Source organism: Acanthisitta chloris, unplaced genomic scaffold (assembly GCF_000695815.1).
Source record: "Acanthisitta chloris isolate BGI_N310 unplaced genomic scaffold, ASM69581v1 scaffold32554, whole genome shotgun sequence".
In the NCBI taxonomy this organism is placed as follows: domain Eukaryota; kingdom Metazoa; phylum Chordata; class Aves; order Passeriformes; family Acanthisittidae; genus Acanthisitta; species Acanthisitta chloris.
Genome location: NW_008670379.1, coordinates 6,344 through 19,274, shown reverse-complemented (window position 1 = coordinate 19,274; position 12,931 = coordinate 6,344). Strand labels below are relative to the sequence as shown.

At 45.4% G+C, this 12,931-nt stretch overlaps 1 protein-coding gene across 1 annotated transcript; it reads left to right on the top strand.

Moving 5' to 3' along the window:
• The first annotated feature begins 779 nt into the window (after positions 1-779).
• Positions 780-3,817, top strand: GINS3 (GINS complex subunit 3 (Psf3 homolog)). Its single transcript, XM_009073661.1, has 2 exons — positions 780-1,024; positions 3,565-3,817. Exons 1-2 carry the CDS (start codon positions 938-940, stop codon positions 3,793-3,795), a joined length of 318 nt encoding a protein of 105 aa, XP_009071909.1. The 5' UTR covers positions 780-937; the 3' UTR covers positions 3,796-3,817.
• The last annotated feature ends 9,114 nt before the right edge of the window (positions 3,818-12,931 follow it).

Genomic DNA, 12,931 nt, shown 5'->3' with positions numbered 1-12,931 from the left:
CCCGTCCCCACCTCCCCTGCCCCTTCCCTAGCTCCTGCCTCCCAGGCCGGGCCGCCCCCGGTTTGCAAGCTCGCTGCAATGAAACTGCTGCTTCCAGCTACTTCAGAAAGTTATTTTCGCTTTTATCGTATGCATTTTGCCTGATTCTTTAGTGTTTTTGTCTTGTTTTGTTTTCTCTTGGTGTTCAGTACTTACTAGTATTCTCTTGCTAGTGAAGAGACGGAGTGAGGGAGTCTAAAGGGAACATCGCAAAGGAAAAGTGCAGCTTTATAATCACAAAGGAAAAGTGCAGCCTTATAATCTCGTGATCAGAACAGATGGAGCTTTTAAAACAGCAGAAGGACTATACTTATTTATGTGGAGTGGAATACTCTGTGTTTTCGGTCATGTTGTTATATATGCAAGGTTTAAACACAAACTTTGTTGCCTGAAGTGGGACCAACACGCTACAACGACACAGCTGCTCCCAGTTCACCGAGGGATTGGTGTTATTTAAAATCTCCCCGTATTTAAGGAGTCATTAATACAGCTATTAAGGTGCATTAGGGATGCTTTTAAGAGAAAAAAGGAATCGTGTATATAATGTAGTTTGCATCTTGCAGTAATAACCCCTCCAAAGCGTGTCTGGTTCATGCTACAGCCACAGTATCTGCTGTTCTGAAACAAAATTGATAATTTTTTTTTTGTAATGCTGGGTCTTCATTATTAAAGTTCACTGCTTGTCTTTGGGGCTGCTTTCTGTGTGTTTTCATGGCAAGGATAACTTTTGGTTTCTCTCATTCCTCTCCAGGGATCAAAGCTGGAAATCCCACTGTGGCTTGCTAAAGGGCTACACGACAGCAAAAGGAGAATCATTTCTGTGGAACTGCCTAAAATTTACAGGGAAGCCTGGAGGACAGTGTTTAGTGCTGATGCCAATGTGGTTGATCTGCATAAAATGGGTCCATACTACTATGGATTTGGCTCACAACTCCTGAACTTTGACAATCCAGAGAATCCTGAGATAGCTCAGACTATCCTGCAGGCAAGTATCTGAACTAAGTCTTGAAATGTGTTATTGCATTTTTTTTTGGTCTTTTCTTGTTCCCAGCTGCTCAGCAGTCTTCAGGAAAAATATCCTGTTTTAATCCGCAGGCAACAGGACAGTCAAGAGGCCTCAAGTATCCATCCAGGAGTGTGATTTTAGCTTGGAGTTTCCACACTGTAAATGTGGAACTTCATAAAATCCTGTAAAATGGGGCTAGAGGAGATGTAAGATAATTTAATCATGCCTGAGCTGCAAGGCAGATTTAATTCACCCTCTATTCTTTCAATTCTTTCAGTTTTTCTACCCTGCTTTTAAAGCTCTGTCACTATGAGACCCCACACTACTCTGGGCAATCTTTTTCAGTGCTTTGCTGCCTTAACCTTAGGAGGTTTGCTCTCATGTCTAAACCAAAGCTCCTTTGCATCAATGCAAGCTCTGTTCTGTTTGTCTTATACAAAGAAAATGCTGAGGACAGAACATTCTCTTCCTTCCTGCAGCAGTTCCATCTCATTTGATATCTCTCTGTGGGTCATGCTTTCTAACCTCTGATTGTCCTTATTGTGTGCTGCTGGTACCTTTCCAGTGGATCTGCATCCACCATGCTGTGCCATGCCATGCCCTGAACAGTGTGCAGTCTCATGCTCAGAACTTGAAAACAAGAAGACTACTTTGTGAATTGTGTAGGCTGTTAATGCTCTTTGCTCCTCGTGGTGCAGCATCTTGTTTGTCACCATGCAGTGACTGATGTGTATTTGGTTTGCAATCCACAGTGAGATAGTATAGATTGTATATGCAGACAATTGTTTCTCTTCCTGATTTTGTACAGCTCCTATTTCTGCCTTAATGCAAAACTTTGTTAGTCCTGGATGAATTACATGCTTTTGTTTTCACAACATGTTTCTAATATGTCAGGATCATTATGAATTAAAGAGTTCTGCTCCCCAACATGCCTGAAGTTATCCCTTCTCCTTCTCCTGCATGTTATTTGCTGTTTTAATAAACACAACTCCTATTCCTTTAGGAAGCTTATTAATTAATATCTCAGACAGTGCTCGGTTCCAATAAACCCCTGTGGAACTCCACTCGGTATGTTCTTCCCTCCTGACAGGAGCTATGGATGCTGATTGTCTTTCCTGACCATCTATGGGTGGTCTAGCTAAATCTTGCAAGAATGCTCCCTGACAGATATCCCTCTGCTGCTTTTCCTCCTGGGCAAGGCCTGGCATTGTGCTGTAACAGCAAACAAGGCTGCTCTCCCCGAGTTTGTTCTTGGCAAGTCCATGTTGCCTGTTACACTTTTATTCTCTTGTAGAAGTTTATGTGTGGTTTGTTTGTTCCAGTATGTTTTTCAGGAATTGATACTGATGGGTTTATAATTCCCTGGCTCTTCCTTCTTCCCTTTCCATCTCCTCTTTCTCTTCTAAAAGATAGATACCATCTTTGCCAGGTTCCGGGCTTCAGTGCTCCCTGAGCTTTTAAAGATAACCACTAACAGCTCTGAGATGTCTCCAGCCAGGTCTCTAAGTGGCCTGGGATGATTGCTATTGCATGTTTTTTTCTTTCTCTATGCTTTACATGAAAGCTTTAAAGCACTGCTGCTTTCTTGGACTTGTCTACTGAAAATTTGTTTTCTGCTTTGAGGAGGTGACCACACCTTTCCTTGTCTTTTCTCTTTCTGCTAATGGACAAGGCTTAGGCAAAAAGCCATGGTAGAACTCATTAGTTATTGACAGAAAAATCAAAGCATGCAAGGTATGATTTCTCTTTGTTAAAAGCAAACGAGGGGAGTTGTGCTGACTTACAAAATGAACAAAATACAAAACCCCCCACCCTCTCTGAAATATTCAGGAACTGTAAATGTGAAGTATAACTACTTGGTGACAAAGTCAATGTGAGAGTTATTAATTTATATTTATCCTCTAAGTTCTGATGATTCTCAAATCAGCTTCAGAGAGTTTTAACCCTTTTTTTTTTATTCCCAAAAGCGAAGATAGAGAGAGAAATAAAAATCTTTAAATATGTCGTATTGGTTAGCTTTTTAAGATGTTATTTCTAAGTTGTGGATTGGGTTTTTTTGACTCTTTTCATAGTTAAGTGTTTTTCTAGCATATTAAATGCTTTTCATTAGTGGTTTGGCTTAACTTCCAGGACGTTCACAACTTGCACCTTGTATGTTCCTGCAGCAGCTGCTGTGGTATGAGATTCATTCCACCTGCTCTAAAGCAATAATGTGTGTGAAGTACGATGGAATAGATTGTAACTCTGTTGTACCCTGTGGTCCCCTTCAAGCCTGTCATTAGGAAGCAGCCAAAATCTAATTTCATGCTTGCTTCCCATCCAGAATATCAGGCACTTGCTCTCCCAGCTCAGGCTGGTTTTGTCTTTGTATTCAAGTGCTGTGCTGGTTGCAGGCCTGTGGCTAGTTGTGAACTAGAGCCTACACCTTTGGCTTTGCAGTCCTGCAGACTCAGACCTCCAGCAGTGGAGCTGAGGGAACCTCCGTGTTACCTGTCAGTAATTCTGTTTATCATCCTTAGACATTCATCAGCCGTTTTCGTCGTATCATGGACTCCTCTCAGAATGCCTACAACGAAGACACGTCGGCGCTGGTGGCTCGGCTGGATGAGTTGGAGAGAGCTTTGTTTCGAGTTGGCCAGAAAGGGCTGAATGACTTCCAGTGCTGGGAAAAGGGACAGGCTTCCCAAATCACAGCTTCCAGTCTGGTCCAGAACTATGGGAAAAGAAAGTTCGCAGACATGGATGGTTAAAAGCCTGAAGAACATGCAGCTGCAGTGGGGGTCACAGAGGTTTGCAGTCTGTCTGTCACAGAAGAGAAAGGTGAATCAACTTTGGGGAAGAACAGGCTCCCTGTCCATTAATTCTTCTCTGTAACATCTTTGGGTTAGACTAGTGCAAATTTTAAAGGCAGAGGGCAAGGCTATGAAAAATAGATCACATCACATTACTGAATAGCTTACTCATAGCACTCCGGAGGATTTGCAGCTAAAGTGTTTGCTAGGTGGCTAAAAGGCTCTGAAGGGATTTTCTAAGAGGGTAATTAATATTTATTATTCTTCCAAATTGATATTTACAATACCAGAGCTGGAAAAAAGTTTAATTTGTATATTTTGTCTTGCTGTTCTCTTTCCAACCTCCTGAAGACAGCTGTTGATTTTATGAACAGCTGTTTCCAGGTTTCCCTGTTCTTTGGAGAGCCCCAATGATGTGGAAAAATTGTGGTACAAACAGCATTAAATTTTTTTCATTTCTTATACACTGATGTGGAACAGGTACTCTCTGTGAGGCAGGAATGTTTTTCCTGGCTTACTTTTGTACACAGTGCTAGTGCCCTGGAGAAAAATACCTCCTCTAACCCACATAGCAGACAGGTCTCATGCTGCCATGTCCTCTCTCCATTTTCTGCCCTTGTGACCTTGGTGCTGCAGGGGGTAAAGAATGTTCTTGTTAGATGCCAGTGGCTTTTGTGGTGGATGAGTCCCTGTCATGAGTGTTTTACAGAGGAGGCAATGAAGGCAACAAAGAGTTAAGTCTGGACCAGATCAAAAGCAGCAACTTTAATGGAAACTCCCCCATTATCAACCTCTGAGCTATCTGTTTTCCCATGAGAAATTCTTCTCATTGCTAATTTGGTTAGTAGAAGGGACAGAGCAGATGAACTGTGTTTCCTTCCTTCTGATTCATCTAAACAACATGATCCTAGCAAAATGATCCCAGTAAATATCATCCTTGCCAGTAAGAGTTGGGACTTGCTAAACAGCACAGTGGTTATCATCCCATGTGGATGCCCTTAAACCTAGATCATCTGAAGTCCCATTGGATTGGATACAGAAAACAGATGGTTTTCTCTGTAGGACTTTGTTCCCACAGTCACCAGGATGGTCATCCTTTGGAAACAGGTATTAGACATCTTATGAGTGCTTCTAAGCCTCCATAGAGGGTGGACCTTGCAGAGTACTTAAGTGGAGGAGCCAGGTCCTAATGATACCGACTGCTTCTGTGGGAATCACTGGGAGGTGGCAGCACGATCCAAATGTTGGAGGAGTTGTTATTGGACTTGAGACCTCAAGTACAAAGGGTGTGTGGCTATTCCTTGGTCAGAGAAGTTCAAGCTCAGCCTGTAGAGGTGATGAGAGGGGACAGTGTTCTGGCTTCACAAGCATCTTGATGCCTCCACCTCAGCTGCACAGGGCCAGCTGTCCTGCCCCAGGAGATTAATTGCAAGCTGTGCCTCACAAAGTATTTTAAGTACATTCAAGATCAAATGGTGCTGCACTTAATGACTAAATGGCACATAATAGCTTATGCATTTTCATGAAGCTTTTGTCTATTGTCCATTTCTGGATTTTTATGTTGAATAAATATTTTGTAAGGGAATGCTTGTAATGTGAAAAGTCTGTTGTTAATTGCTTCCAGCAGAAAAATCAAATTGGAAAGTCCTGGTCTCTACAAAGGTTTTGCCATTATAGATAATGCAGTCCTGCATATATTATCCCACTGCTCCTACAGGTAACACAGCCAGGAGCTACATTCGTGCAGTTGTATGAGTGTAGGAGTAGTTCCTGTCTGAACTACCCCATGTGGGAACTAGCTGTTTGCTCAGGTTGTGGGAGTGACTCTGCTGCGAGCCAGTCAATAAGCTATTGATTTTATAAATTGCATTTTTAGGAACATAAGATGGATGGAGATGACTCCATGTTACCTCGACTCTGTTGCAGAGTGGTGGAAGGGAGGTGGTAGTTGGCTGTCTCTGTATCCATACCCTGCTGCTCCAGGCACTGTGGAATACACTTCATGTACTGTGACAAAGCTATGCTCAGTGCTGCAAGGGAAGCAAATTTAAGTCCATCTATGGTGAGAAGTAGTTTTCAATTGGAAATATTATTCTACTGAGGTGCTGGCTTTGAGATCTAGTTGGTTTATAACTGAAATCATCCGTTCCATCAATTTCTGAACTGGTTTTGGTGACTATCCAAACTAATTTTCCTGTATTTGTAAGAAATTTTTCTTCCCTACTTCTGGATGCAAAATCCAAGCAGGCAGTTGTACATTTGCCAACATTTTGTGCAACTACTTTCATAGTAGGGAGAAAAAAAATCCCTGAAGTAGTCTTCAATGTCACGAGCTTTTTCTAGGTAGGCAGTGTCACTTTCAGTAACCCTGAGTTTTCAACCCTTAAAAAAATCTGATCCTGTAATTTTAAATTACAGTATTTTGTTAATATATCTTGGTTAGCTTTTTTGATGTCCAGAAGTACAGGAGTGCTCTTATTTTTTGTGAGCACAACTGTCCTTTATGATAGCACTGCAGCAAGCTGTAAGTTAGAGGAGCTTGAACTTGTGTATTTTCAGAATGGCACAATAAATCTGTGTTACAGAATTGCATGGGAAAGGTCCAAAAAGGACTTTTAAAGTGTAATTTCTCCCTATGTCCCTCAGCTTTGAAACTGGAGTACCACTGATGTTTATGATAGAGCAGTCCATAGACACATTTTGCAGTATTGCCACAAAGGTTTTCATTGCAATCAAATGAAAAAAGATCCAAATTTGAGATGCAGATTAGTTATGAGTTCACACAAGAATATTTGTTTGGGTTTTAATGGCCTGTTTTTAAAAAGAGTTATGACCTGACCTAGCTCAGTCCTTCTAAAGTGAGGAGCTGGACCTGATCCTTATGGTTCCCTTCCAACTTGAGATATTCTATGTTTAGTCCCATCTAACCCATCTCAGCATGATGTTTGCCCAGCCAGGCCTTTGGAACCTGCCTCTGCAGGAGAACCCACTGCCTCCCCAGGCACTCTGTTCTGTGCCTGGCTGCAGTGTGTGATGCTCTGCATTCACTGACTGCAGAAGATATGGCCAGTCAAACTTCCTGGCAGTGAATTCCTCATGGAGTGGTTAATGAAACTAAGTTTCACATTAACTTCTTGTAAAACTCTCTCTTGCTTGTCTGCGTTTTTTTCAAGCCAGACCAGCAGCCGTGCAGGGCTGACCCCAGTTTAATACAAAGAGCTCTGCAACCAGCACACACACTTTCTCATGTATCAAAATTACCTTTTCACAAAACATCCATGTTTCTTTCTTTGTCTCCTTTGCTCTACACAATGTCTTAGTTTGTCCTCTGGCAGTGATTTATTTTTGGTCAGCAGAATGAAGTGGTTGATTGCTCCTGCCAGCCTGGGAGCAATGGGTGGTGTCATTTGGACCAGCAGCAACCTAGAGGAGCAGCAGCAAGAAATGTTCTGAGAACTGACATACTGTAACACTGTGTATTATTTTTATGAGAAACACACTGGCACTGGCTGAATTAGGAGCACAAGCCTTTCTGATCTTCATCCATGATTTTCTACACGTTTTTTGGTAACCAGCTATTACAAAAGCTTCATTCAAAAATGTTCATGGAACCAGTGGTTTAACAGAGATGTGATGTAATTCAGTAGAGGCACAGTGTGAATGCTTTCTTCACACAGAGCTGCCTCTGTCCCCAGATGTGCTTTCTGTAAAACACATTGTCCAGTAACACAGCACATGGCTCAGGAGTTCATGATTTTTGAAAAAGTACTATCTATTCATCTAGCACAGCCTCTGCCTGGCAGGAGGCAACTCAAAGCTGTTCCCTGCCTCATATTCCTTTTCTGGTAAATGAAGGTAACAGTCCCTTATTAGGAGGGTGTTTTGTAGGCAGTGGGTTACAGCAAATATGCCAGCCGGATTTCCACAGCTCTGCTGCATCTGCCAGAGCTCAGATGCCTACTTGATAAGTGTTTGTCAGAGCTAAAAGATTCCCCCTAGAAATCACTCTGGTTTCCTTGATCAGTCCCATTAAACCCTTACTGCTAAGCTGCTTTAAGACTGCCACATACCCGATAGCTTACAAGATAAGAACTTTTCTCACTCTCCACCCTTTTCTCCTACACAAACAGCCACTTGGCCCTGCAGAATGAGTGCACAGTGCTCAGCCCACATTTGTTTTCCTGGTCGTACTTGCTCAGCAGTGCATTTGCTGATATTGATGGCAGCCTAAGCACTAAATCCTGAGCAGAACTGTCAGTGAGACTTTGGGCAAAAACTAATGGAAGGATAACAAATTGCCCTGGTTTCATCCTGTCACATGAGTGAGTAATGGGGGAAGACCATGCACACTCTAACATAGGTCTGATGGTTTTGCTTTGCAACGGTGGCTTTGGGAGCTGAACTCTAGTGGGTGTAACATGCCTCTCTGTACTCTGTGCTGATGAAGCACTGCAATTCAAGTCTGAGCTTAAGCTGTTGGTTTTGTGCAGGTCCCGCCGTAACTGCTTTCATTGTCGGTAATGAGAACCTTATTTGGCCTGTGAGATCAAACTAGATGTCTAAGTGACTTTTCTGTTGCATCTGCCAGGCGAAAACAAGTCAAGTGAGATTCAAAGAGGAGTTTAGGTTGCTTTACCTTGTCCTAGATTTGAGCATACAAGAAGAGTGGATGTCATGGTTGGCAGAGGCAATGAAAATGAAGCATTGGTGACTGCTGCAGAAGGAGGGAAGTGGTGAGAAAGCTGCCAAGAAAGAGTAGCGGAGGAAGGCATGAACAGACACTTGGCTGTGCCCCTTCAGTCGATGTGAGAAGTGCTGACCATGCAGTGTGCTGAGGACTACCTAAAAGACTGTGGGACTTGCCCTGTGCTGGAGCAGTCAGTGCCCCAAGGGGCCCTGCAGCACCCTGCCTTCTGCTGCTTTCTCCTTCACAAAGTGCTACTTGCTTATTCCTCAGCTAGAAAGCCTGAGAAGTGGTGTTAGGATTGACTGTGTGTGTTTAAAGGCTGTGATTCACAGAGATCAGAAAGGCAAGAGGCCAGTAGGTCATCGGCATGTCTGTCCTCTATCTGCCAGCCTGAGCCCAGTGCTCAGCACACTATCCAGAAATGCCAAGCCCTTCTGCCAGGGACAGTTTACCATCCTGTGGGCCCTGGCCACAGTGGATGGAGCTGTGCTCTGCCTGTGGCTATTCCCATTTCTACAGTATGTCCTAATGATTTTATTGGGACAACGATAGGGAGAAGAAGTAAAGTTGCTTCTGCCCTCTTTTGCCCACCACTTGTTTGAGAGAGCTCTCCTGGCTGCCAAGGAGCAAGAAAAACAGCCTTGAAGAAGTTGCCACCCATTGTAGCCCTGGAAGCACCTGGCCATGGGAGCAGTGTGCCTGAGAAGGCAACCAGGGCAGGGAGTGTCAGCTCACTGGTCCCTTTGGGTCTGCTTGGACAGGAGATGAGAGGTGAGAAGAGACAATGGGAAGCAGGGCAGGAAGGGAGAGGGAGAGGCTCTCAGGAGGCAGATCAGCATTCAGTGTGGTTCTCCCTTACTTGCAGGGGTCCTGAAGTGCATCCACTTAGCATTGTAAACAGTGTAACATCTCAGGAAATAAACTGCAGGTTGATGAGAGGAGAGGAGGAGGCAGGAGCTGGAGGAGGCAGGAGCTGGAGGGGGGTCTTGGAGAATGAAAAAGAACCCAGAGGGGGCTTGAGACAAGGACTGAAAACAAGAGTGCAGAGGAGACAGTGAGCTTCCACCTTCCCTGGGCACTGTTTCCATTGAGTATACTTAATGGGTTTTGCTTCACAGAGGAAATTGCTCCTGGGAGGCTCTTCCCTCAGGGCTGGCCTGGCTTTCCTGTGCAGGGGCCTCGCTTGCTGGGAGCCTGGCAGAGCCGACCTCATGCTGCTGTTCTTGGGGGGGCTGTGTGCAGGAGAGCAGAGTGGCACAAAGAGCAGTGCACTGCCACCAGACCACTCCTGCTAGTGTGGAAAATTACAAGGGGCGGCACAGCCCCAAAAAGCCAAGGCATTTGTTCTGGTTTTTGAAACACTTCATTAATGTCATTGACAATACCAGCAGGTTCCTGAGATTAGCATGCTTCTATTTTTGAAGAGTTATTCCTCATGGCAGGCTGCCAAGCAGTGCCAGCGGCCTTAGTATCCTTTCTGTCTGGATTGGCAGGACACACAGGTCTGTTGCCTTTCGTTAGCCTTTGTGAGGACTTACAGCTGTAGTTCTTTGCAGTACTCCCCCATACCTTGGTGAAAATGTACCTTCTTCAGCTTTCCCAGCTAGACCTGTGCAAGGCAGAAATCCTTTGTGTTTTAGGACAGAAGCCACTTTGCCTCTGCTGGGTCAAGGCAAGACACGAGCAGCACCTGAGCTGAACCGGGTTTGGGGTGTCAGGAGCATGTAGGGACACAGATGAGGTTTGCAAAGTGCAGTATGTTCTGCCTCAAGGTGTTCTCTGGCTAGTCCTAGGTCTGGGTGCAGAGTTCCAGGCACAGCATGTCAGGGGAACAGCACATCACACTGATGCAGCAGGTGAGGGATGTGGCTGCCTTGGTGCATGTTCCTGGGCAGGGCCAAAGCTGCATCACGGCATCCTGCTGGGTTACGATGTGGCGTCACTGGAGTCATGGAGAAAGCAGCTGGTATTCCTTGGGGAAAGATCAGGTTCCTCTGCTCATCACTCTTAGAAACGCAAACCATGGGACTTGCTTCACCCAAGCTCCAACTGGAAGGTGTAGGAGCTCAGCAGCATCTCGGGACCAAACACATTTCATATTGGTATTCTCGTCTAAGTGTGTCTTTAATGCCTGATGTTGTGATATCAGAGCTGTGCTGGAGTCATGGCACTCAAATGCATTGCACACTGCTCTTGCCCCCGTTTCAGGCTCAAGTCCTTGTTGACACCTACACATTTAACTACACATTACCTTCAATTAGCCTACAAAGTGGAGGAGGGACCCCGAGGTGAAGATTGCTTTAAAGCTTGGAAACTGTTTCGTTTATGCTGGAATCCTGTAAGATCAGTGAAAAATAACTTCACTGTGAGAAATCCCAGTTTGCCTGCAGATGAGCTTGAGAAACTGCAACCCTAAAGACAGTCCCAGCCTTACCCCTCTCCAGATTTCTCTGTGCCTAGAAATAAGCAGGGTTAAGGTGATGACTCCTGAGGGTCCTGAGGATGCTGGTCCATCTCTGTTGTGATGCTGTGATACAAATAATGTGGCAAAACACAAATGGAGTTGCAAAAGCCCAACCTGCACTCACAGCTTGTGTGGCTTATAAGGCTAGGCTTGTCTCTAGCTGTTCTGCTGGTCCCTCGAGGGCCTTGGGTGTTCCTGAGGAAAAGCAGAAACATTAAGAGGATTATGGCAAACCTTTATAAATAGAGGTTTTTGCCAGACAAAAGGAAATTTTTCCCCTGACTTCAGATCAAGAAGCTGTCAAATGCTTGGGATGCAGTGTGGCTTTTTTTTTTTGGTCAGGTATTAGAGCAAAAGGGGAGTGGGGAGAACAACGTTGTTCTGAGGCTGGGGGGCTTGGCAGTGATGCATTTGGGAGGAAGCAGTGAAGCAAATACCATAATCAAGGTAAAATAAAAGCAGTCCTCAAATGTGTCTGTTTCTCTTGCTGTGGGACCATCCTTGGCAGGGTGGGTGTACCTTTGCAGGCTTCCATCACAGCAAGGATTTAAGATGAGTTTCTTGCCTTCACCTTGCTTACAAATACAAGATTTTCAGGGGGTTTTGGTATTTAATTGACACCTGGGAGAGTTTGAGCTGATGGATCCTGCAGCCTCTTTCCTAAATTCCTTTTGTGCCCATTGGTGGCTGAATGGCCACTTTTACTGTTGGGGGCAACTCTGTGGCTGGGGTCAGGGAGCAGAGGGCTTGTGGGCTTGCTGGGGGAACCATGCACAGGCCCCGGGCATCATTAGCATAACAACTGTGGTTGCCTCACCCTTTACAAAGGCCTTCAGAGAAAACTCCCTGCCTCAGCTGTACCAGTGGAGACCCAAGGAGTGCTGATGGAGTGGAGCTGAACTGAGACAGATGCTGCCTGTGTTTTCCTGGCCAGGACTGTTGTACTACCCCTGTGAATCTGGGCTGGCTCCAGTGAAACCAGCAGGGTTACTCCAAGTCTACACCAAATCAGCAGGGTTTATTGCAGCCATAGTGGATTTACTAAGCTCTGCCTGGAGGCTGAGCTGTGCTTTTTCCTTTCAGTTTGGTCTCTCAGGTGCACAAATGCAGCTCTAGCTGCCTGGCTGTGAGTCTGTCCATGCTGATGCTGGCGGAATGGGATGAACAAATCATGGCCTCCCTGGATGGCCAAGCCATTCCCCCAGTGAGTACTGCTCTGGATTCACACCAGCATCCTCCAAGCAAGCCCTCCCTGGGCGTGCAGTGGCATTTAACTGAGCATCTCTGCAGAGTAATCCCACCTTTACACTCAGAGTCCCTCTGCGTACTGGCTGACCAGGCTGTGCCCAGCACCCTGGGGCTTCAGCTGAGCCAACAGGGCAGGACAACACAGGAGAAGGAAAATCACTGTGAATCAGGCCTTGGGAACAGCATCTGTTTCATGGCAGAGACCGATTTAATCTCCTTAGCAATCGCCTCAATTGTAGAATCAGCAGGATGCTAATTAATTGAGAGGCACTCAACTACAGCCACTGAGATCCCTCCTGGCTTTAAGCGGAACCCTTTTTGGTTTGGCATTTGTGGCTGGCTGCTCTCCTAGTGAGAGGGTCTGCCTTGGGGCTAAATCCCTGTGTGTGGTGTCTGACACCAGTCATCCCACAGCTGCCCATCCCTCTCTGCTGGCTCTGCCTGGGGCTGGGGTGTCCACACACCAATGAGATGATGCCTCATTTGTGTGCTGCCAGGGGAGCATCCACACTGCCTCCCAGTCCTGGCTCTCAGTCGAGGGAGCCAGCAGAAAGGGGTGTCTGTGATCCACTAGACCCCTGACCCTGCCACTCCCTGGGCCCTCCAGCCTGGAGCCAGCCCCTCATCTGCATCCTGAACGTCCACAAACTGATTAAGCCCAGCATGTTAATTGGCTGTGACAGCTCATTTTGTTA

Coding starts and splice junctions, on each gene's coding strand:
- GINS3 (XM_009073661.1), top strand. CDS start 938: ATGGGTCCATACTACTATGGATTTGGCTCACAACTCCTGAACTTTGAC. Junction 1,025..3,564: donor TAGCTCAGACTATCCTGCAG/GCAAGTATCTGA, acceptor TATCATCCTTAG/ACATTCATCAGCCGTTTTCG.